This window comes from Camelus ferus, chromosome 15, assembly GCF_009834535.1.
Source record: "Camelus ferus isolate YT-003-E chromosome 15, BCGSAC_Cfer_1.0, whole genome shotgun sequence".
In the NCBI taxonomy this organism is placed as follows: domain Eukaryota; kingdom Metazoa; phylum Chordata; class Mammalia; order Artiodactyla; family Camelidae; genus Camelus; species Camelus ferus.
Genome location: NC_045710.1, coordinates 19,061,930 through 19,083,259, shown reverse-complemented (window position 1 = coordinate 19,083,259; position 21,330 = coordinate 19,061,930). Strand labels below are relative to the sequence as shown.

The following is a 21,330-nucleotide window of genomic DNA, read 5'->3' as shown; positions in this document are numbered from 1 at the left end:
TTCAAAGAGCAGGAAGCATTACTGTCCCTGCTTCACACATGACAGAACTGAGGCTCAGGGAATTTAAGTCATATCCCCAAAGTCCTATTTAGCAAAGGGAAGCTGAGACTCATGTGCAGGCCTTTTGAATAAAGTGCACTGACCACTAATGTTAATTGTACAAGCTACACATTTATATTTTATTTTGGCCTCTGGAGTCCTTTTTGCCTTCAGGGTCTCTAGACACAGGACCAAACCCACTGCTCTCAGAACATTTAGAAACCTACCTCCCTAAAGCATTCTACACTCTGTGGAGCCTCTAGGACTCCTCAGGGTCATTCTGAGGGTGGAATGAGGAGAAAGGGATTGTATGCATGAAGGTTTGTGTGTGCAGATCCAATCCCCGTGCCCTCATTTCAACCAGAGCAGGCATATTTTTAACCTGTTCTAGTATTAGGATCCCGTATACAGTTTTGTTTGAATAAAGAGTTTCACCCTTGAAGACCACTGATCTGGCTCAGACCTTTATCCACTGTTTTGAACCAAGATAGCACGGTTACTCTGCTGCCAAATTGCTGTCACTTTTTACATCGTCAACAAGTTCTTCCCTGTTGGTCTAAATGACGTGCAAATTAACAGTCTCATAATACCAATACTGGTACTGTTTTTTGAGAAATCAAAGACTTATTTTTAACAGACCAGACATCGGTCAGGGTAACTGAAGCTCCTCGTTGCTGCTTCCTGCCCACCTCATGCATCCAGCATAATCCATACTGGGAAAGCACCATCCTCATCCAGTCTCTCTTGCTGGGCCACAGCCTTCCTCCTGCTTGCTCACTATGTCTGCCTCCAGCCCAGTCCTCAGGCTCTCCACCCTGCTTCCACTCTTAGGTTTTCCTTTCCTATGAAAGTGAGGCACTAATGATGGGGAGAGGGGAGTGTGGGTTGGGAATAAGACATATTCTTGCATTTCTCCAGATTTCCAGAGAGGAAGAAACTTTTATTCCCCTCTCTACAGAGGTAAGAAGCCCCACAGTGGGCAAAACACATCCAGTTTTTCACTCTATGACCTTATTTGCACCTTTCCACTGGAGGAGAGACTAACCTGATTGGTCAGAGTCCAGGATATTCAAAAGACTGACTTTTTTCTATCAGGATTGGTACCTGACTGCATGAGGTGTGCTATGGTCTGACCTGTCTCCTGATAAGTCAGGGTCTGTTCTCAAACCTGGCAAAAGGATTACAGTGAGAGGGAGTAGGAGGCCCCACTGTGTATCTATTTGTAGTTCCAAGAATGACAGGGACACCAAGGGTCACATCCATGGCATGGCCTCATCTTTCAACACTTATTTGAGGAGAAAACTATCAGTGAATCTTAAGAGTCTAACTGCCAGAAGCACCCCATTGCTCAGGAAAAGTATAGTCCCTAAAGCTTAAGAAAGACATTGTAGCCTTAAATAAACATGAGACATCTTCACCTTCTTATTTTAATAGAGCCATGTCTCTCATGTTACTAACTCTCAAAAAATACGGTTCCTTTTTACATACATACACAAACACTTTTAAACATAAATATCAAATTCAAGAGAATCAGATAGGCAGATAAATTTAGGAAGCAAAGAGCACAGAAGAAAAGGCCAGTCACCATATTTTACAAATGATCACCTGAACTCCTTCTCTGGACATTCAACTTGATGTATTATTCAAATATCCCATGTCACATGGTCCACAAGGTCTTCCTTTGGGATTTGGAAGCAATCAATAGCCATATTTGTCATTAAGATGGGTCCTGCCATCTCCACTTTGGCCTAGATCAGAGTGAAAAGAAAGACAGACATTCACATTTCCAAGTCAGGAGGGAAGAGATATCCAGACATCAGTGGACCAAAAGGTAAAAGACTTTCTGTGTACAACTTCAAAATACAGTCCTCTTTTTACCTCTACCCTAACACTTATTAGCATATAAAAAGCAAACATTTCTAGTAACTAAATTTCTATTAATTATTAGTATATTAGAAACCCAATCCATAGAAAAGCAACCTGTGATGAGCATATGGAGAAAGAAGCATCTTATACATTGCCTTAACAGTCTATGTAGGAACATAAACTAGTATAATCCCTACAGAATGCAATTTATAGTATCTTAAGAAAGTTTGTATCTTTTGATCCAGTTTGTTAACTTTTATGAATTTTTTTCTACAAGTGCACCTACCTCTACACTTGCAAAATTACATATTAGAGGATACTTACTGCAGACTTGCAAAAGACTGGAAACACAGTAAACATTTATTGAGGGAACTGATTAAATAAGTAAGATAGATATACTTAAATAAGTAAGATAGATCCATACTATAAAAAAGAACTATGCTACCATTAAAAAAAAAAGAAATCTATAAGTACCTATGGAAAGATTTCCATATGGTATTAAGTGCAAAACAGTAAGGTATAGAATATGCTTCCATTTGTGTAAAAAGAGCGGTGAAATATTATGTATTTTATTGCTTTCATAGGCATTTTACATAATACATATAAGAAATTATAAGGAACTAATATTTGGTTGTCTTTCGAGGAAAAACTGAGCAGCTAAAGAACAGTCAGAAGTTTTTTCTTTTTCACTTAACTGTAAATTTAAAATACACGCAAAAGTGAAGAGCAAAACATAACGAACCTCCATGTACCCAGCACCCAGCTTTATCAATGTGTGGCAAATCCTGCTTCATCTATTATCCCTCCCCTACCTTCCTTCATCCTCCAGCACTGGATTATTGTAAGACAAATCTCAGATATCATTCCATCTGTGAACATGTCTGTACATATTCCTAGAGATAAGAACTTTTTCTAAAAAACGTAACTCAACATCACTCACATTTTTAAAAAATTAACAATAGTTTCCTAGTATCATCAAATAACCAGCCAGTGTTCAAAATTATCTGACTGGCTTGTAATTTTTTTAATACTTGTTTGGTTGAATAAGGATCCAAACAGAATCCACAAATTATATTTGGTTGATATGGCTCTTTGTATCTTTTAATCTACCTGGTCCTCCAGAAGGGAGATTTTTCCACTATATACTCTTGTAAATTTCTTATTTTAAACCTTAAATATATTACCTATTCAGAAACCTAATCTTAGAGGAAAAGAAAAGTAAAAAGATTCTACCTTCAGGTGGGACCCACACACAGTAATCTGGGTCATCTTCTGGATATTTTGAGGAAAGTGTTGGCGGAAGCTACAAAGAAAAGTAGGTTATTTAATTCAAAAGAATTTTAACTCTTAAGAATTACTGTCCCTATCCCTATTAGCAAACAAAAATTAAGAGAGAACAGTTTCCATTAATGATTTTGACATAAAGTAACCCAAAAATGGGGGAGCATTCATTCTTCGAACTTTGATTTTTTTCCAAAAAGTCTCAACAAGCTGATTTTCAGCCAGTGAGACTGAAATGATCGTTTTTTAAAAGGGCAGTCAACACAGGTATGAGTTCTAAATGATACAACCCACACAGAGGAAAATGTGACATTTGCCTTCTGATCCAGGTGCAGAAAAGAGTTAATGTAGCAAGCCTGCCTGCTATCCTTTGAAAGGCCTCTTTGCAAGGTTGGCCCTTAGCTGGCATCTCGGAACCTGGACTTTGGGAGGGTTCCCATTACTCTGACAAGAGATTTCTAGCAGAGAGGGTAGAAGGCAGCTGAGAACTCTGCCAGGACAATCCCTCTTTCAGAAGAGGTCCACAACAAGGGGATTCATTTTTACCTCGAGAGAAGTGAAGATTATGACTGAGGTACTTACTTTGCCGGGGCCAGGAGCTTTCTTTTTCTTCAATTCATCTCTGCTTTTCTCATTTTCATTCTTTGACGCTAATTTATGAAAAAGAAAATAAAGAGGTGACAGCCATTTCAGAAAGATAAAACAGAAGAGAAAAACTCCTAAGAGAGCATTATAATTATTGAAGAAAACATGCCACAATCTAATTCTCAAAAATTCCTTCTACTATTATAAAGACTATATAAAGAGAACTGTCCCTTTATTAATAACCTTAGTTTTCAGATCCTATGCTTGAATTTAATCACACCTTTTGAAAAGGTAAAGGAAAATGGGGCTGATTTTACTACTTTACAATTTAACCATTACAGTTAAAAGCAGTAGAAAACCAGAGGGAAAAAAAAAACCAGTCCTTTTAATAGGCCAAACTTTCAGCCAATTTATTTCAATAGTGCTGGAATCATGCCCATGATAGGCACATACTCAACTCCAAGAGACATAAAATTGCAGGGGGCTTTGCACGGACAGAGGGAAGCATGCAGGCATTAGGTGCTTTGTGGGTCAGGGAGTGGGGAAGCCCAGGGAAGAGGCTGAGGAGGAAAGGAAAGGCAAACGTGCTGGCACCACACATGAACCTCTCATATATTCCATCTTTGCCCACAGCCCTGGCAGCGGCATCCACCTGGTGTCTGTGCCCCTCAGGGCACCGCCACCCCTCCTCCCTGACACCAGCCGGCTGCCTGCGGGCGGAACAGCACCCGGGTCCCTGTGCTACTTGCCTGAGGGCTCCTCACGTGATGCAGCTGTTTCACTGATCTCTTGATAATCTTTATTTTGTTTCACTTGGCTGAGTTGAGACATGTTTTCTATAAAATGCAGAACCAAAGCATATTGTATTACTTAATTCGTGGTGGGGAACCAAGAAAACAAAAACAAAAGCAAGAAAAGCTAAGTACATACGTAATCATCCAGTTTTACCATCATTAGCTTCAACTAACCTTAACTAGGTTTTCAATAAATACGCCTCCAGATGTCTAACAGAGAACCGCCAATTGTCCAGCTTAAAAACTGGCCAACTCTTGAGGTAAAACTTTTCAGTGATACTTACCAAAAGCTTTAAAAATGTACATATTCCTTGGCCTAAAAATTATACTTCTAGGAACATAGTCAAAGAAAATAATCAGAGGTGAGCACCAAGATTTATTATATACAAGTATGTTTATAACAGCAAAAATTAACAAATAACTTACATGCATAATAATATGGAGTTGATTAAATTGATTAAGGCACATGCATGTGATGGGACACTTTGCCCCTTATTAAAATCACATTTTAAAAGAATATTTTAAGGCATAGAAAAAATAGATTATAAAATAGCATGTACAATACAATCCCAATGTTTAAAAAAAAAAAAAAAGGCCTGGAGTAATCCTTAATCAGCTGCAGATATACTAATTCAAGTATCTTATAAACCAAATTTTAAAATCTGCTATTTTTACACACACATATTTACTTTGGTCCCCTAAACAAACAAACAAAAGAACCCTACAATACTTAGTGCTCCCCTAACATGCTGACTGTTTATATATACCCCTCACAATGTATGGATCAAAGACCACTCAGAAAAAAGTATGTATAAGCACCTTTTTTTGAAAAAGCCAAGCATCGTGCCAATAACTAAACAAAGGAAAATGCAAAAACAAAAGATTTACTTCTCACAGATGAGGAAACAGTAACTTTTCTATTTCTCGAACAACTGAAGGTGAGTCAAGAGGTCTGCATAGCAGGCCTGCTGTTTTTACGTGGACAGGCCAGCTTTGTTTTGGAAGTCCACATGCACACATTCCCACATGATTTAATGCCAGTGTTTTTTTGTTCCTCCTCCAGCTCCCTATTTTCTGTGCAGTCTTAAACTTAATGTAAGCAGCTTGGCTAACCTGCAGGAAAATAACCCCTGCAGTAAACAAGGGTTAAAAATGTACTAAAAAGATAACAATTATCTCTGGGGGTGAGATTGTAGGAGATTCCTCTTTTCTTCCTTGGACTTTTATGTATGATTCAGTTTCTAAAATGAACATATAATCCTTTTATAATCAGAAGAAAATACATTCAAAAAACCAATCAATTCTCTCTTTCACATTTTTCATCAACCTTTTGCTAAGGTGGGTAATACTACATGCCAGGTTCTCTGCTAGGTACTATGGGCAAAAAAATGAATAAGGCCGGATGCTTCATGAGAATCATGTCCAGTGGGTATCATTATTTTTAGCCTCTGTTTAAGAGATGGGGGGAAATGAGTAAGGGGAGGCTTATCCTGAGACCACCTGATCAGGCCTCGTCACCCACCCTATTCTACTGCCCTCCAATCATACAGTGACAACAGCTCAGGACTCTTCTACAGCAGCTATGGTTTCAGATTCCACAGCTTTCAATTTTCTATAATCCTGGAATCCACTGGAAGTACTTGCCCTTATTCTGCAATAAGGATAAATGATGACCTGCAACCAAAGAAAGACCAAGAAAGTTTGTTTCCCCAGAGTCGGCTATATCACGTATCACAAAGTATCACAAGGTCAAAAAGCACAGGCAAGAACTGGCTTTGCTTTTTCAAACCTATCCACAACGAATGAACAGGAAGGAGAAGGAAGACATTACCAAGGTTTTTTGTTTCTTTAGAACTCGAGGAGTCTGTGGTGGGGCTCGTGTCCTGCACTGCTCCTTCTGGTTCTGTCTCCTGCGGTAGCCTACTGCCTCCAGCTTCCATTTTCTTCTTTTCATGCTCCTCCTCTTCCTTCTCCTCTTCCTCCTCCTCCTCCTCTTCCTCCTCTTCTACTTCAGGCTCATCCTTCATTCTCATTAGAGCTGGGGGTAGTTCTGGACGCTTGGGGGGTAACTTCTATGACAGAAACAAAACTATGAACAAGTAGTTCTACAATACAGCAGAGACAAATCTCTTCAAGGGGGTTAAGCTAAACGAGCACAATGTCTAACTGCTCTGTGCTGACAGAGCCCACCCAAGTCTGCTGGAAGGACTTTCACATGAAACTGTATCCATCTATGGACCCTTTAGAAGTATCTTTATTAGTTTCTAGGGTCAAAAGAATAATAAGCACGAAACACTTGAAACAGCTTGTAGGGAACAAAAACATGTATTCCAGGACCACTTATTGAGTACCAACTGCAGGAATTCTGTCCCATTACCCCTCATGATGTTAAAGGATCTTAATTCATTATAAAATCTTCTAGGGAGTAAATGAGACACACATTTCTAAAAAATAAATCATTTGTGCAGCTTTTTCATTTTAGATTTAACATAATTTCAAGGAAACAAGATATGTAAATCAATAAAACAGATCCTGAAGAAAAAGAAGAAATTTCTTGAATAAGGCCAAATATTCTAATCAAGACCTTTTAATAAAAGTATTAGAAAAAGATGATCACAGCTTAAAGAATATAAAGAAGGCCAAAGTATACACTGGGTATATCACTTTTTAAATACAGGATTTAGCTCCATAATCCTAAGGAAAGCCTTTTAGTAAAGAATTTTTCTTCTAACTAAAACATAAGTAACCCCTCTCCCCAACTTCACAGAAGAGCCTCCATCACAGGTAAACCATATAGTTCTCACTGAGAACACATGGCTGGGACTTCAGATCTCTGCCACCAAAGGACAGTTTACCATAATTCAAGGTTTTATGGGCTGAACTGTGTCCCGCCCAAAATTCATGTTGAAGTCCCAACCCCCAGTACCTCAGAATGCAACATATTTGGAGATAAAATCTTGAAAGAGGTGATTAAGTTAAAATAAGACTGTTCAGGTGGCCCTGATCCAATACTACTGGCATCCTTAAAAGCAGGAGAGAATCGCCCGAGGTGCAAGTGCACGGAGGGACGACCACATTAAGAAGCAGCAAGAGGGCAGCCACCTGCAAGCCAAGGAGAGAGGCCTCAGAGGAAACCAGCCCTGCTGGCACACTGATCATGGACTCCTAGCCTCCACAGTTGAGAGAGAATAAATTTCTGATATTTAAGCCACGTAGTCTGTGGTATTTTGTCATGGCAGCCCTAGCACATTATTATACAAGGTTCAGCTCTTTGGGGTGATGAAAACCCTTTACAAGCTGAGTCTATAAATAAGGATGTACATAAAACAAAACTTATACCAGTGAAGTATCAGAGGATAGTAGGAAGATCACAAAACTCAAGAGACATAAGACCTGGATTTGACTGCATCTAGTTACTTGATGGTGGTGTGATCTTGTATTTAACCTCCCTGACCCTGTTTCCTCAGTTGTGAGAGGTGATAATTCCCACATGTCATAAGGTGTTGGAAGGATTAAATGAAATAAGAAAAACCATATGGCAGAGCCAGGAGCCAGGTGCACAGACTATGTTATTAACAAATGTTAGTTGAGTCTGAATATTACAACATCCATCCACCAGGAAAAAAGCATCAAATGCAGGAAATCTTTTCTTAAATGCAACATTCATCATAAATTAATAAATTGGTACTCTGTGCATATATATGTATATGGATGACTGAAACATTATGCTGTACACCAGAAATTGATGCAACATTGTAAACTGACTTGACTTCAATTTAAAAGAAAGAAGAAGAAATTAATGAATTAAAAAAAATTGGTATTCTGATTCACAAATCAGTTACATGCAAATTGACTGGCATGAATCAATTTTATCAATTCTTGATAATCTAGGCTGAAGAGAAAAATCCAAGAACCACGTCCTGGGAAAGAAGAGAGCATACCAAACCCACGGCCCTTTTGCACATTACTGTGGGATGAGTCATTTGAGTTTTAAAGAAAAGAGAAAACTTAGCTTAGGATAACACAAGAGCTAAAAGTTTAACACCCTGACTCACAACTTACCCCTACTGTTCCAGTTTTTAATTTGAATTTGCTTCCTCCTTTCATGGCACCAAAGAGAGGCAATGTAAGCTTTTTAGCTTTGCTTTCTCCATCTGTAGCTTGACTTTCAGTTCTAGGAAGAAACAATAATTTTACATATATGTACTTTTTCCAGCGAGGCCAAGGTTTTATCTAAAAATGCCATGACAAAGAAAGTTTTGGCAAAACAAAAATTTCCACAAAGTGAACATTTACACATATGCCAAGAAGAAAGAAGTATGAATGGACAACAGAGTATGAATGGACAACACTGCTGATTATCACAGACATAGAGCTATTAAGGACAAGATGAGGCTGCTACCTTAGTCTAGTAATTTGCAACATGCTATACGATTTCCCATTCATAGAATGATGCCTACAGTACACAGGTCACTGGCAAAGGGGAATATATAAGCATGATCCCATCCCCATGAAGTGGCAGGAGATGGACCCATGGTGTAAAGCCCTACTTCCCACCAGTCTCTGAAGAGGACTCACAGTGCTTTACTTACCTGGAGCCCACACTTGTTATAACCACACACAACAGTTCTGAGCACAGAAGTTTAATAAACAAAAGTGCACAGAAGTTTAAAAAAAAAAGTGTGTGTGTGTGTGTAGGGGGCAGGAGGCAGGATAGCCTGTGTAGTGAGTAATGACAAAGACCTAGTAAGAAACCCTACAACTAGTGAGCTCATCAACATTCTCACTGGCTGGATATAAAGCTAAGCACATAAGAGTAAAGCAGAGGAAGGGCAAAAAGATTGCAGAGATTAGAAAACAGCAAGGAAGAAGAAGAACAGACGAAAAACGAACAGGACAGCAGTTGAGTTGACATGTTCAGAGAATAGGCAGAGGTGACAATGACAAGGTAGCAGGAGGAGACAGAGGGAAGAAAGCCCTACACTTTCTTCTCACTGACTACAGGACAACCCTGCAACCTGGAATGTAAAGACAGCATTGGCACTCCTGACCCACAGGACCCATACAAGAAACTGACTACCCTGTCTACCTACCCTGAAGCCCCATGGGCCACGACTGCCTTCTTTTACTTCAGTGGTGCTCTTGAGCTGAGACTCACCTCCTTTCTACCAGAGACTGACCCACTGCCTTGCTAAGGCCACCACAGGAATCCTGCCTGCCTGGCCTTAAAGACACTTTGTCACATCACCCTTCACAGTCTGTCTCCACAAGACTCAGGAAGCAGAGAAAGGCAAAGGCAAGACCAGCACATATTTCTCAGCTCCATTAAATAGCTTGGCTGGCCAGAAAACATGCAAAGACTACCAAAGGAGATGAAAAAGTGGAAGATGAAATTATAATCAAGGGTTGCTTGTGGATGGACGAGGGGTGGACTTAGAGAGGAAGTTTAGAAGTTCCACTCTCAAGTGAGAAGAGGAGGGAGAAGATCTGAAGGCCAGTATCTAAAGTAGGAAAGGGAGGGGACACTAGGCAGACACACAGGCAGCAGGAAGGGAGGCTCTGGAGGAAGCTATGTGTCTTCTAGCTCAGAACACCTCTCAGGGCTGACTTATCAAATTAAAGGATTACAGGGTTGAAATTAAAACTCACTGTTAATTTGTTTAGTCTGGACTATGCCTCCTGAGTTTTTATGTTTTCTCCATAAAAACAATATTACAAACAGTTACTAAGTATAACAGAAATAGTAAAAATTGTGACAATGATGACAACAATAATACATACATGCCAGCACTTTAAATGCTATTCGTTTAATCTTTTCACTATCATTACTTCCAATTTACAGATGAGGAAAACAAAAATCAATGAAGTGAAATAACCTGCCTCAAAATTCCCAAGAAGTAAATGACAGAGCTGAGAATGAAACCCAGGAAGTCTAACTCTATTGCTAACCTACCTCCGCACTATCGATTAACTCTGATATCATTTGTGTAAATAGACTTCTGTGGACTGAACTATGAATCACTGTATTAAATATCCAAACCACATATAAATCTTTGAACAAGCCTGCTAGTAATTTGGGGATAAATTTTCTGTACAGATGATCAAGAGCTCCAGAAACATTTCATGTCTACAGCTCTGTAAAGAGAGATACCTCTCAATGAATACTCTTCTATGCAGTGCCCCCAGCATCAAGTTACAGGTTCTGTACACATAGTAAATGCTTAATGACAATCAAAAGCAGCACTGTCCAACAGAACACAGCAGACGGACAGCCATCATTTTCCAATGATGTTCCAACAGATATTCCATCACTGGGAATGTTCTATGTCTGCGCTGCCTGATACAGTAGCCACTAGCCACATGCAGCTTGAAATATGGCCAATGTGACTGAGGAACTGAATTTTTAACTTTATTTAATTTAAATATCACATGTGACTACTAGGTGTTGTACTAAACAGCAGAGATCTAAAAAAACACAAATTTTCTATAGTTAACTACCTTCATAAGTGAGTGAACACACCTAGGTAGTACCACTTTTTAAAAAGCCCACCTGGAATGTATTCATTGGGGGTTGCTTATTTCTATAACCACCTATACAACATTTTCAAAAATTTGTTATGACCACATAGAACACAATTTTGAAATATCGTCAAGTTGAAAGATTGCATCTCTCACACACACACACTCACACACATTCACACTCACTCACTTAAAAGTACTAACCAACTCTGGGAAAAATTATTCTTAAAATCTTGTTTACAAATTACTCAAAAATCTTCTAGATGTCTGCAAATCTGCACTCACATCTTTTCATCTGTGGCTTTAAAATCATAGATTAACAATGGTATTACATTGTAGTATTTGTTTGTCTCTTATTATGAGTGAGGTTGAACATCTTTTCATACAGTTAAGAGCTACATGTATTTCTTTTTCAGTGGCATGTCAGTTTATATAGTTTGCCCATTTGTCTCGTTGGTGGATCTTTAAATATTAGGGCAATTAGCTTTCTGTGCATGTTACTCTTTAAAGCAGCTTACTTTGCACTAAGAGAGTAAGTGAAAAGCTCAGAGCGCTCCAGTGAAAGAGGATTCAATACAGTTTTCTCTAAAAATCCTGTAGCAGTCTATATATCACAAATGAAATGGGCTTTTAGTTACTCCACGAAACCACTGCCTTCTGTGCTTTAAAGAGTTTCTTATATTCTAGTCCATAATGATTACCTAAAAAAATAAAGATATAATTCAGTTATCTATGCAAATACACTTATTTAAAATTCCAAGTATAACTAAGACTGACTTACTTTTTTAGTTCTGGAATCTCTGCTGGCTTTACAATTTTTATCAACCCTTTAAGTCTCTGCTGTTCCTTTCTCAGTTCAAAAGTTCTCAGGTGAAGTTTCTTCCGGGACACACCATCTAACGCACTCCCTGATTTCATTTCTGACATGAATGCATCTAAAGAGTCCTGAGATGGTGACTCTGAGAGAGCTGTCCAAGAAAGGGATAATAAATATTCAGAAAAGTGGCCTCAAATATTTTAAAATTCAGTCCAAGTTTCCATAGAAAAGTCACTAACATAAAGCTAGACAGATGGCATTATTGATATTAAGAATAAGGAAACTGGTTATGTCTTAGGACATCACTTTGCCTCAATGGGCTTTATTTAATTCATCTATTAGAGGTTACACCAAGTAATTTATAAAGTTCTTTCTAGTTCTAAAATGCTATGTTTCTCCTTAGGAATCCATACCCTATATATCTTATTAACCAATGTAGCCTCAGTGCCTAGCAGAGTACACTACATACAGTAGATGCTAAATAAATATTTGTTTAATGAGTCATTACCTTACCTTTGCTGGAGGCTTTCAGTCTCTCAGAAATTTCAGAGAGTTCCTTTTCAGCATCATTTAACTTTGCAACCTGGAACGGGCAAATTAACAAGATTAGCAAATGCTTTCCTTCTTTCAAAATATGGTAGCTTTCCTTATCTTCCTCCTCTTATTTTTATTATTGTGAAAAGTTTTAAGAGGAATAATTCAGAAGTCCAATTAAATCTGCTCCTCCTAGAGTTAACTTTTTTCATTTGTTTAATTCTAACTGAATTAACTTCTGAATTAAATAACTAAGACTTAAACAGAAGGAATGCATAAAACACAGACTTTATTTTACTCAAAAGAAAGAACTCAAGGCATTTGTTTTCACTGATGAATCAAAGGATAGCTATTGGGTAATGTTTTAAGCTCTGCATACTACTTAATATAGTGAAACACAGGCCATCTTATGATAATTTCATGAAGGATACACTGTTTAAGACTACAGGCATACCTCATTTTATTGAGCTTCACTTTACTGAACTTTGAAGATATTGCATTTTTTACAAATTGTAGTTTGTGACAACCCTGCATTGTCAGATGATGGTAAGCATTTTTTAACAATAAAGTATTTTTTTTTAATTAGGGTAGGTCCTTTTTATTTTCTAGAAATAATGCTATAACCCACTTAATAGATTACAGTATAGTGTGAATATACCTTTTACACGTACTGGGAAACCAAAAAATATATGTGACTCACTTTATTGCAATGTTTGCTTTACTGCAGTGGGCCGGAATCAAACCTGCAAAATCTCTGAGGTGGGCCTGCATTACCAAACTACTCAAAATTCCTCTCATGATTCTTGATTGCCAAAAGCCTAAGGTCAAGTTTACCTCAGATTGTCCCAATTTGGAACTTTTCCTTTCTTTTTTGGGAGGTAAGATCATATCCAAAGAATGCTCATTAATGGGTCAATACTCACCTGGAGGTGGATAGAGTCTCTAGCAACAAGCTAAACTCTTCCCCAACTTAGATAAGACTAGTTGTTTGTAACCATCAAATTTATGGATCACAAAAGTTATACTTCAGTACAAGATTTCAGTGCTACTGCTTTAAAAATTGTAATTATAAAACAAATTTAAACAATACATTATTTCATTAAAAAAATTAAACCACCACAGCTACTTCTATAAGTAATACTTGCCAGTGATTCAAAGGTCTCTGGCTTCTCGTCAATCTTCCCAGCCTTCTTCATTCGGTTCAGACGCTTCTTTTCAACCAGGCCAGTCCGATCAAGATATGTGTCATCGTCACTGTCATAAAAGTCTTCATCTTCCCAGTTCTTGGCTTTCCTTTTCCGAGATACTAGAGGTAGATAAAATAAATGATAATCAATAAATTTTAAAAAGAGAAAAAGAAAAAGAAGGCAAGTAAGCAAGTAGCTTAAAATATCGCCATCAATTATTGAAAGAGACGATTCAACAAGCTGCCAAACTACATATAAAAACAAAGGGCTAAACCTTGAAGCCATTATTATAAGTGAAATAAGCCGAATAGAAAAAGACATGTATTGCATGAGTTCACATACATGAAGTACTTAAAATAGTCAAATTCCTATAGGCAGAAAAGTAGAAAGCTTGTTACCAGGGGCTGGAGGGAGGAAAAATGGGACGTTACTGTTTATTGGGTTCCAAGTTTTAGTACGGGATGATGAAAAAGTTTTGAGACAGACAGTTGTGATGGTTACTCAACATGAGTATATTTAATGTCAAGGAACTGTATACTTAAAAACGCTTAACATGGTAAATTTTATGTTACATATATTTTACCACAATAAAAAAGTTAAAACAAAGGGCTAATTTATTTAATGAGCAAAAAGCTCTCAAAAATCAATGAGTGAAACAGGAAAAAGATAAATGAGGAAAAGATCAATAATCCAAAAGAAAATTTTTAAAATAATAAAAGCAGTCCACAAAAAAAGACAAATGGCCAACAAACATTTAAAAAGATGTTAAACTTTTTTAATGACTAAAAAAAAACAAATTATGAGAAACTAATTCTTACCTATTAGACTAGAAAAAACAGAAGAAGGTTAATAATGCCCAATTTGGCAAGAGTATGGGGAAATGGATTCTCAAACAGTTGGTAGGAATGTACACTGACATAATCTTTTTGATGGTCAATCTTACCACATTTGCCAACATTAAAAGTGCAATCAATCCAGCAATTCTACTTACGGGAATTTTTCCTATATATATCAATGCAACATGGTAACAGTGAAAATCTAGAAAGCCCATCAATAGGGGACTATGGGAGCTATTACTTTTTTTGTCTACCCCATGTCATCTTACCTGCCTTGTTCTGGTAAAAGTACCCCCGTCCTCTAGAAAATTCCTCCCCCATTCCATTTGGATTAGGGGTTTCATGTGACCAAAGCCAGATCAATAAGACTCCTTCCTTCATACTTATATTTAGACATAGGGGAAAAGAGGCTCTCTTCCTAATGAGGTTATTAAAAAGGGAAGATATAAGTCCAGGGCCGTAAGCGCCCAGTTTCTCAACATGGGGTGAGAATCTGTCTGCAAAACAAACAAACAAAAACCTGCACGCATGAGACAGACTCACTCACAGATTCACACAGACAGCTTTTATGTGTCCTCCTGATACTGAGTTCTGATTTGGTAGCACTAAGTTCTGCTTCCAGAACTTGAGGTCCTGGTTCATGCAGCTCTTCCTTCAGTCTTGTGAGGTACTCTTCCCAGCTTCTGCAGCCACTAACCTGGTCCTTAAACTAATCTGAATTAGGTTTCTATTACTTACAACCAAAACAGTCCTATTAATATAAACCTGATAATTTCCAGGTTAAGTTGGTACACTGAAATACACATCTAATTTCATTCTCTCCTCATACCCTACTAAAACTGCAGCAAAGAGATCTTCTTTAAAAGACATTAATCTACAAAGACAATGAGAAAAGGAGTGGGGACAGCAACACCAAATTTTTGGAAATTAGAAAGTAGACAGATGAATGGAAACTAACTTAGCAGAACCAAAAAAAAAAAGAATCCTAAAAACCAACAGTGGGGAAAGCTGAGAATCAATCAAGAAAATCCTCAGAAGGATCTGAACTGTGGCTGGATAGTAGTGCTAAAATGAGGACTGGGTAAAAGCTGAGAAACAGATCCTCCTCCCTACCTACTCACCTTCTTCTAAAATAATTATATTTTCAGGGTGGAGAGTTTAATAAAGTTTACTTGCAATACATCCTTTCTCAGGAATCCTCTAAAGGATGTCCACCAAAACAACAGTAGACCAAGAAAAATGAAAGATGTGAAATCCATTGAAGACTACCATCATCCGTGCCCCCTACTGCTGTACCAGCTTTCTAACCTGCTAAAACTACAGAAAGATGTGCTCCACTAAAACAAGAGAATAAACTAAGAAATATGAGAATCTGAGAGTCACGAAAAACAGAAAATTCAACCCTGGAGAAAAAGAAAGGAAATCTTATGGAAAACAGTAAGGTCAAGTCCCAGAAGACTGTTCTGCAGCAGGCCTAGAGAGCAGTAACCCCTAAAAGAATGAGAACAGTGTTCTTCAGGAGAAATGTCTCCCAAAAAATCAGAACTGATAAATTACTTAATGTGACTGACCATGTGGGAAAACATACTGAAAGGTGTGGGAAGAATGAGTAAGAGGTATCAAAAAATCAAACACATGAAAAACAAACACAATTATTAACTTCAGGGAAAACAACAACAAAAAAACTGTTCAATTGTGACTAATATCTGCATAAACATAATCATGTAAATACTAAAATACTAACTTAACAAAGTCAATAGATAACATTCAAAATAAATGACTCAAAATATAAAAGTATACCCGTTTTTTAGAGATACAGATTTTTTTTCTACATTTACTTTTTTTAATTGAAGTATGTTAATTTACAATAGTATATTAATTTCAGGTGTATAGCATAGTGATTCTGTTTTTGTTTTTGTTTGCAGATTATATGCAATCATAGATTATTACAGGATATTGGCTTAGAAATATGGATATTTTAAAATGCCAGAAGAAATAATTGAAAGAGTTAAAAGCCTTCTAGGGATGAAGACTGGGGAGGGGCAGAACAAAGAACACTTATATCTTGTTTATAAGCCTTAATAGTTTTAAATTATACATAAGTTACTTTGCAATAGTAAAAATTAATTTTAGGATAAATAAAAATATAAGCCTTATTAATAAATAATTAATACCCAGACAGGTTTTGTTTTTTTTTAATAAGGTAAATTTAATGCAATGTTATGGAAAAATATCAGGATACATTCTTATGTTAAAAAAGTCACAAAAGAGTATAAGTAATATAAATGCATTTGTGTATGAGTGCTTGTTTTTGGTAAAGGATCTAGTTCTGAATCCCATTTATATGCATAGAAAATGTCTTGGAGAATATAAACAGTACTGGGTATGAGTTAGGGAATTTATTCTTTACACCTCATAGGATTCTGCACAATTTATATTTTCTGCCTAAAAAAAGGTTTTATTACCTTATGTATTCTATTTTCTTCTTTCTTTCTTTTTTTAAAGAAAAAAAGTGCTCCCACATACTCACCTGCCTCCTGCCGAAGCAATCCCAAAGTATCGAGGATTCGACAAGCTTCCAGTGAGCACTGGATCATTGCTTCTTTTTTCTTTCCTGAGTGAATAGCCTCAGCCACCAGCTGTTTTCCAGTTGAATCATCCACAGGTAATCTGCATTGGTTTGGAAGGAATTACAGCACAACATTAAGCTCCAATTTTCATGAAAAAAGTACTATGCTATGATAATAGTCATGTTTTTTGAAATGGCTTTTTAATCTCCCAGTTCATTTTGTTCTATCTTGCCAAGGTTGGACTTCAAATCCTTTCTGTCCACTTTTTACCCATCCCACCCCACCCCCAATGCGTTACTAAACTATCAAGGCCCAAATTCAGGAAAAGCCTTAACTTTAAATTAAGACTAAAGTTGCTCTTTGGGTTGTCTATAACCATAATTTAAACCTGAAATTGGCCACTTTCCAGAAGTTGACATTAACGAGAAAAGGACATACCTCACTCTGCAGAGCCAAGTGCTATGGCCCTGTTCATCAAATTCATATTCTAATTCTTCTCCTGTGGGAGGAAGAAAGACAAAACAAATTTAATAGCATCTGAAAATTACTAGTTGATACGAAGGGAAAGAGAGCAACGGCTAAATATGAATATAAAGTTCTCATACCACACTGAATACTAAATTGCAAAGCACTTAACTTCACATTCCTAGAAATTATCATCTGATAATGAAGTTAGGATGAGCTTGAGGCAGAGAAACATAAACTCAGATCAAAACAATCAACTCTCTATATACAGTTTTGTCCAATATATAGTAGCTTTCACATTGATTATAAGTTGTAGACTTAAGTTGTTAATTTGCCACAGCTACCTAGTTTTTAGGAGCATAAATATTAAGTGCAGAATACAATGTTCATATATATATTTATATTCATACATAAACATGCATATAACACACATACATACACATAGATGTTTCCTCAGAGCATCCCTACTGAAACAATCCTCCTTAAATCATATAAAGTGAAAAACCATGTTAAGAATTACAAAAGATCAGGTGAATTAGAAACAAAAAAATTTTAAGTTGGGTCGATCTTCCCACAATCCAAGCCTAGGATCTTTTGAGAGGAATTAGATGAGTCAGGAAAAAGTACTTCCTTTTTCCCAAGACTTGAAAAAAGACTAACAAGATTTTCACTATTTTCAAAATAAACCTGAAGCAACTGACCACACAGGCAAGAACTGAACAAGGAGGACAGCAGAAAAAATAGAACGTTTCTAAGTACCTGAAGGTCTAGAAAACAAAACTGTTGTGGATACATTTTACTGGCAGGGTCAGAATCTGTTTACATACCTTCTCGGTCAAAAAAACCTTGGAGAGCCTTTTTTGGATCCTTTATATAAAAGGCCTCCCTCTCCTGCTGAAACTCTAAGACAATGGGGTTCTCTTCAGCCTCATCCTCTACAGCATCTTCTCCTATAGGATATGGGAAAGAAGGATAAGACTATCAGACATAAGAGACTGTCTGAATGACACCCACTATCCTTTCAGGGTGTATATACAGTTATCAGTGATGAAAAGAAAGAAAGAAAGAAAGTGGGGGTAGGGTGGGGGAAGAGAATCACAAAACCACCCGTATGAACATCTTCAGGTTTTCTATATTGTGACAAGTTAAAACGTTTTTCATGGCACCTTATTCATCACTGTATGTATTTTAAAAACAAAATTACCTACCACATTCTCTACCCGAAAAAAAAAAAAATCTAAGCTCCTCAGTCTGGCATCTCATTCTTTCATACCCAGGTCTAATACTTTGTCTCCTAATGTATAGGAGTATATATTAGGGGTATAATTTTGTAATACTTATCATATCTACCAAACAGACTAGTTTACTCAGTACTCCCCTAAAATCACCAATCTCTGCCCTGAATACCACTCCCAGTCCTCAGCTTCCTAAGGGTTCCTTTCCTTTCATTCAAGACCCTTCTGTTTATAAACTTATAAACTTTCCCAAAGATCGAAGTCAGTGCTACCCAACAGAAATATAATGAAAGTCATATATATAATCTTACATTTTCTAATAGTCCCATGAAAAAAGAGAAATAGGTGAAGTTATCATGTAATCAATATAAAAATATTATGAAAGCGATACTTACAATCTTTTTTCACACTAAATCTCTGAAATCCAGTGTGAATTTTATATTTACGGCACATGTCAATTTGGACTAGCCACACTGAAGGTGCCCAGTAACCACATGTGGCTGGTGACTACCGTAATGGACAGTGTCGGTCTAAGTCCTCAAAGATTGCTTCCTTCTCTGAACACTTACACTAGCACACTTATGGTTTTTAGCCTTTGTTTGACTTAACACAAATAATTTCATATTTATCCTGTCTACCCAACAACATATTATTAAGGCCATCTTCTATCTTTTCATATTCCTAGCTCCTGAATACCCATCCTCCAAAACGTATGGTGTTATGGAAATTTTACTTTATTCCTTTGCCTAAGGTTTTTCTCTGATTAGGTACTTCGCATTTCAGGGTATTTATACAAAGTACAAAAAAATTCGAGGGAACTCATTTATTGAATCACATTGCATTTTATTTGATTGAATGCAGTTCCACCCCTTCCAGTGATAATCAGGATCAGTACTTAATTAAATTTTAATGGTTAAAAATAATAAGCTATAGGGGAGGGTATAGCTCAAGTGGTAGAGCACATGCTTAGCATACACAAGGTCCTGGGTTCAATCCCCAGTAACTCCTCCAAAGTTAAATAAACCTAATTACCTCCCCCCAACAAAAATAAATAAATTAATTAGTTAATTCAATTAAAATAATAATAATAACAAACTATACACTGAGGAAGAGTTTTGAACAAGTGAGTGCATTGTAAAACACTTTATAAGAAACCAATTGTGCCCATAATTCAGTTTTTTGTCATCAGAAAAATTAATGAATCTCTCTGGGTTTTGGTGACCTCAGGTGCAAATTGTTTTTGTCCTATCTATCTCAAAGAGTCATGAAAGCTATATGATTTATATATATATATAAGTGGAAATGAATTTAAAATATTAACCTCTGGCAGCAATTTTAATGTCTTACCCATTCCCCAGGTGCAGCCCATTTCATCATCTTGACTGCTAGTATTTCTCTGCCTTTCAGCAGTATCCATTTCCTCTTCTTCATCTGAGTCTTCTCCCAACATCTTCTTCTCCAACATCATTTGTTGCTGCTTGCGTAATTCCTTCAACTGAGTTACTGTCAACTCGGATTCTGCCTCTCGGTCTTCCTCAGGTCCCTGATGAATTAAGCGAAAGAATTCTTTTAGAGTTCCGGATTGTTAAAAAAAAATTAGAGTTCAGGATTGTTGAAGTCACTTTCAGAAATATGACAATGTGTACTGGAGATGAGGAGCCAGATTCCTCCAGTTTTGTAATCGCTGACTGGGACAATCTTCTTCCTCCGTGAAAGCGTAAGGAACTCAGGAAAGCAGCCGGGGTGCCTCAGAGATTTCGATTCTAGGTTTTTCCACTTACCTGAAGAAGAAAGAGCCGAGTGCTGCCTCCAAAGCGAAGAACGTGCCCGACGTGGATCCGACAATAGGTGCGGGGTGGGATGAGGGTTTTGTTAAGAAAAGTGCCGTGGGTGCTTCCTAAATCGTAGAGATAGAAGCCAGGCCCGTGGCCGTCGCCTTCTGCGTCAGAGCCGGACACTCTGTGCTGCAGCACGGCGTGGTAGCGAGACACCGAAGGGTGCTCCAGGCACACGTCGCAGCTAGGCAGCCTCCCGAAAAGGCAGCAACTCATCCCCTTCAAGCTCCGGGTGCCAAGTATGGTGCCGCCCTTCAGTGTCTCTAGGCTGTAAGGGGCCGTGGCCGGGCCGCCCCACGGCGGCTCTCGGTAAGGGGGAGCCCGGGCCGGGCCGCCAGGGGAAGTAGCTGCTGTAGGGGACCACGGCTGCTCCTCCGCTAGACTCCTAGTCTCCCCGCTGTCCCGCTGGGCCAGAGGGACGTCAGGGTCTCCGGAATCGGAGTCCAGCAGCGCCGTGGGCATTTCTTTCTTCACCTCCTCAGAGTTTGAAGGATTGGTGGCCGAAGCCTTGCCTCTCACCGCCGGGGGCACCGGCAGGGCTGGTCTCTTGAAGTCGCCATTGAGTTCTTGCGGAGCCAGCGACTCGGCCTGAGCAGAACTATCAGCCATCCTTAATCGGCTGCAGCCTCGAAATCTGTTCCTCGGAAACCTCTCCCACTCGGCCTCTACGTTCCTCTCCATGGCCCATTCTCCCCACCTCCAAGCGGCTCCTCTGGCAGCGATGATGGAGTTGTTTCTTCACGAGCCAGAGCATTGTGAAGAAGTGA

General features: G+C 38.1%; 1 protein-coding gene across 1 annotated transcript; it reads right to left on the bottom strand.

Annotated features, from left to right (window-relative positions):
* Positions 1-1,437: 1,437 nt before the first annotated feature.
* SLC4A1AP (solute carrier family 4 member 1 adaptor protein) lies at positions 1,438-21,325 on the bottom strand. Its single transcript, XM_032497255.1, has 14 exons — positions 20,510-21,325; positions 20,076-20,271; positions 18,321-18,443; positions 17,467-17,527; positions 16,989-17,128; positions 13,581-13,741; positions 12,415-12,484; positions 11,866-12,052; positions 8,628-8,739; positions 6,397-6,637; positions 4,521-4,607; positions 3,769-3,836; positions 3,139-3,208; positions 1,438-1,787 (listed from the first exon to the last, which is right to left on the bottom strand). Exons 1-14 carry the CDS (start codon positions 21,242-21,244, stop codon positions 1,738-1,740), a joined length of 2,301 nt encoding a protein of 766 aa, XP_032353146.1. The 5' UTR covers positions 21,245-21,325; the 3' UTR covers positions 1,438-1,737.
* Between the last annotated feature and the right edge of the window lie 5 nt (positions 21,326-21,330).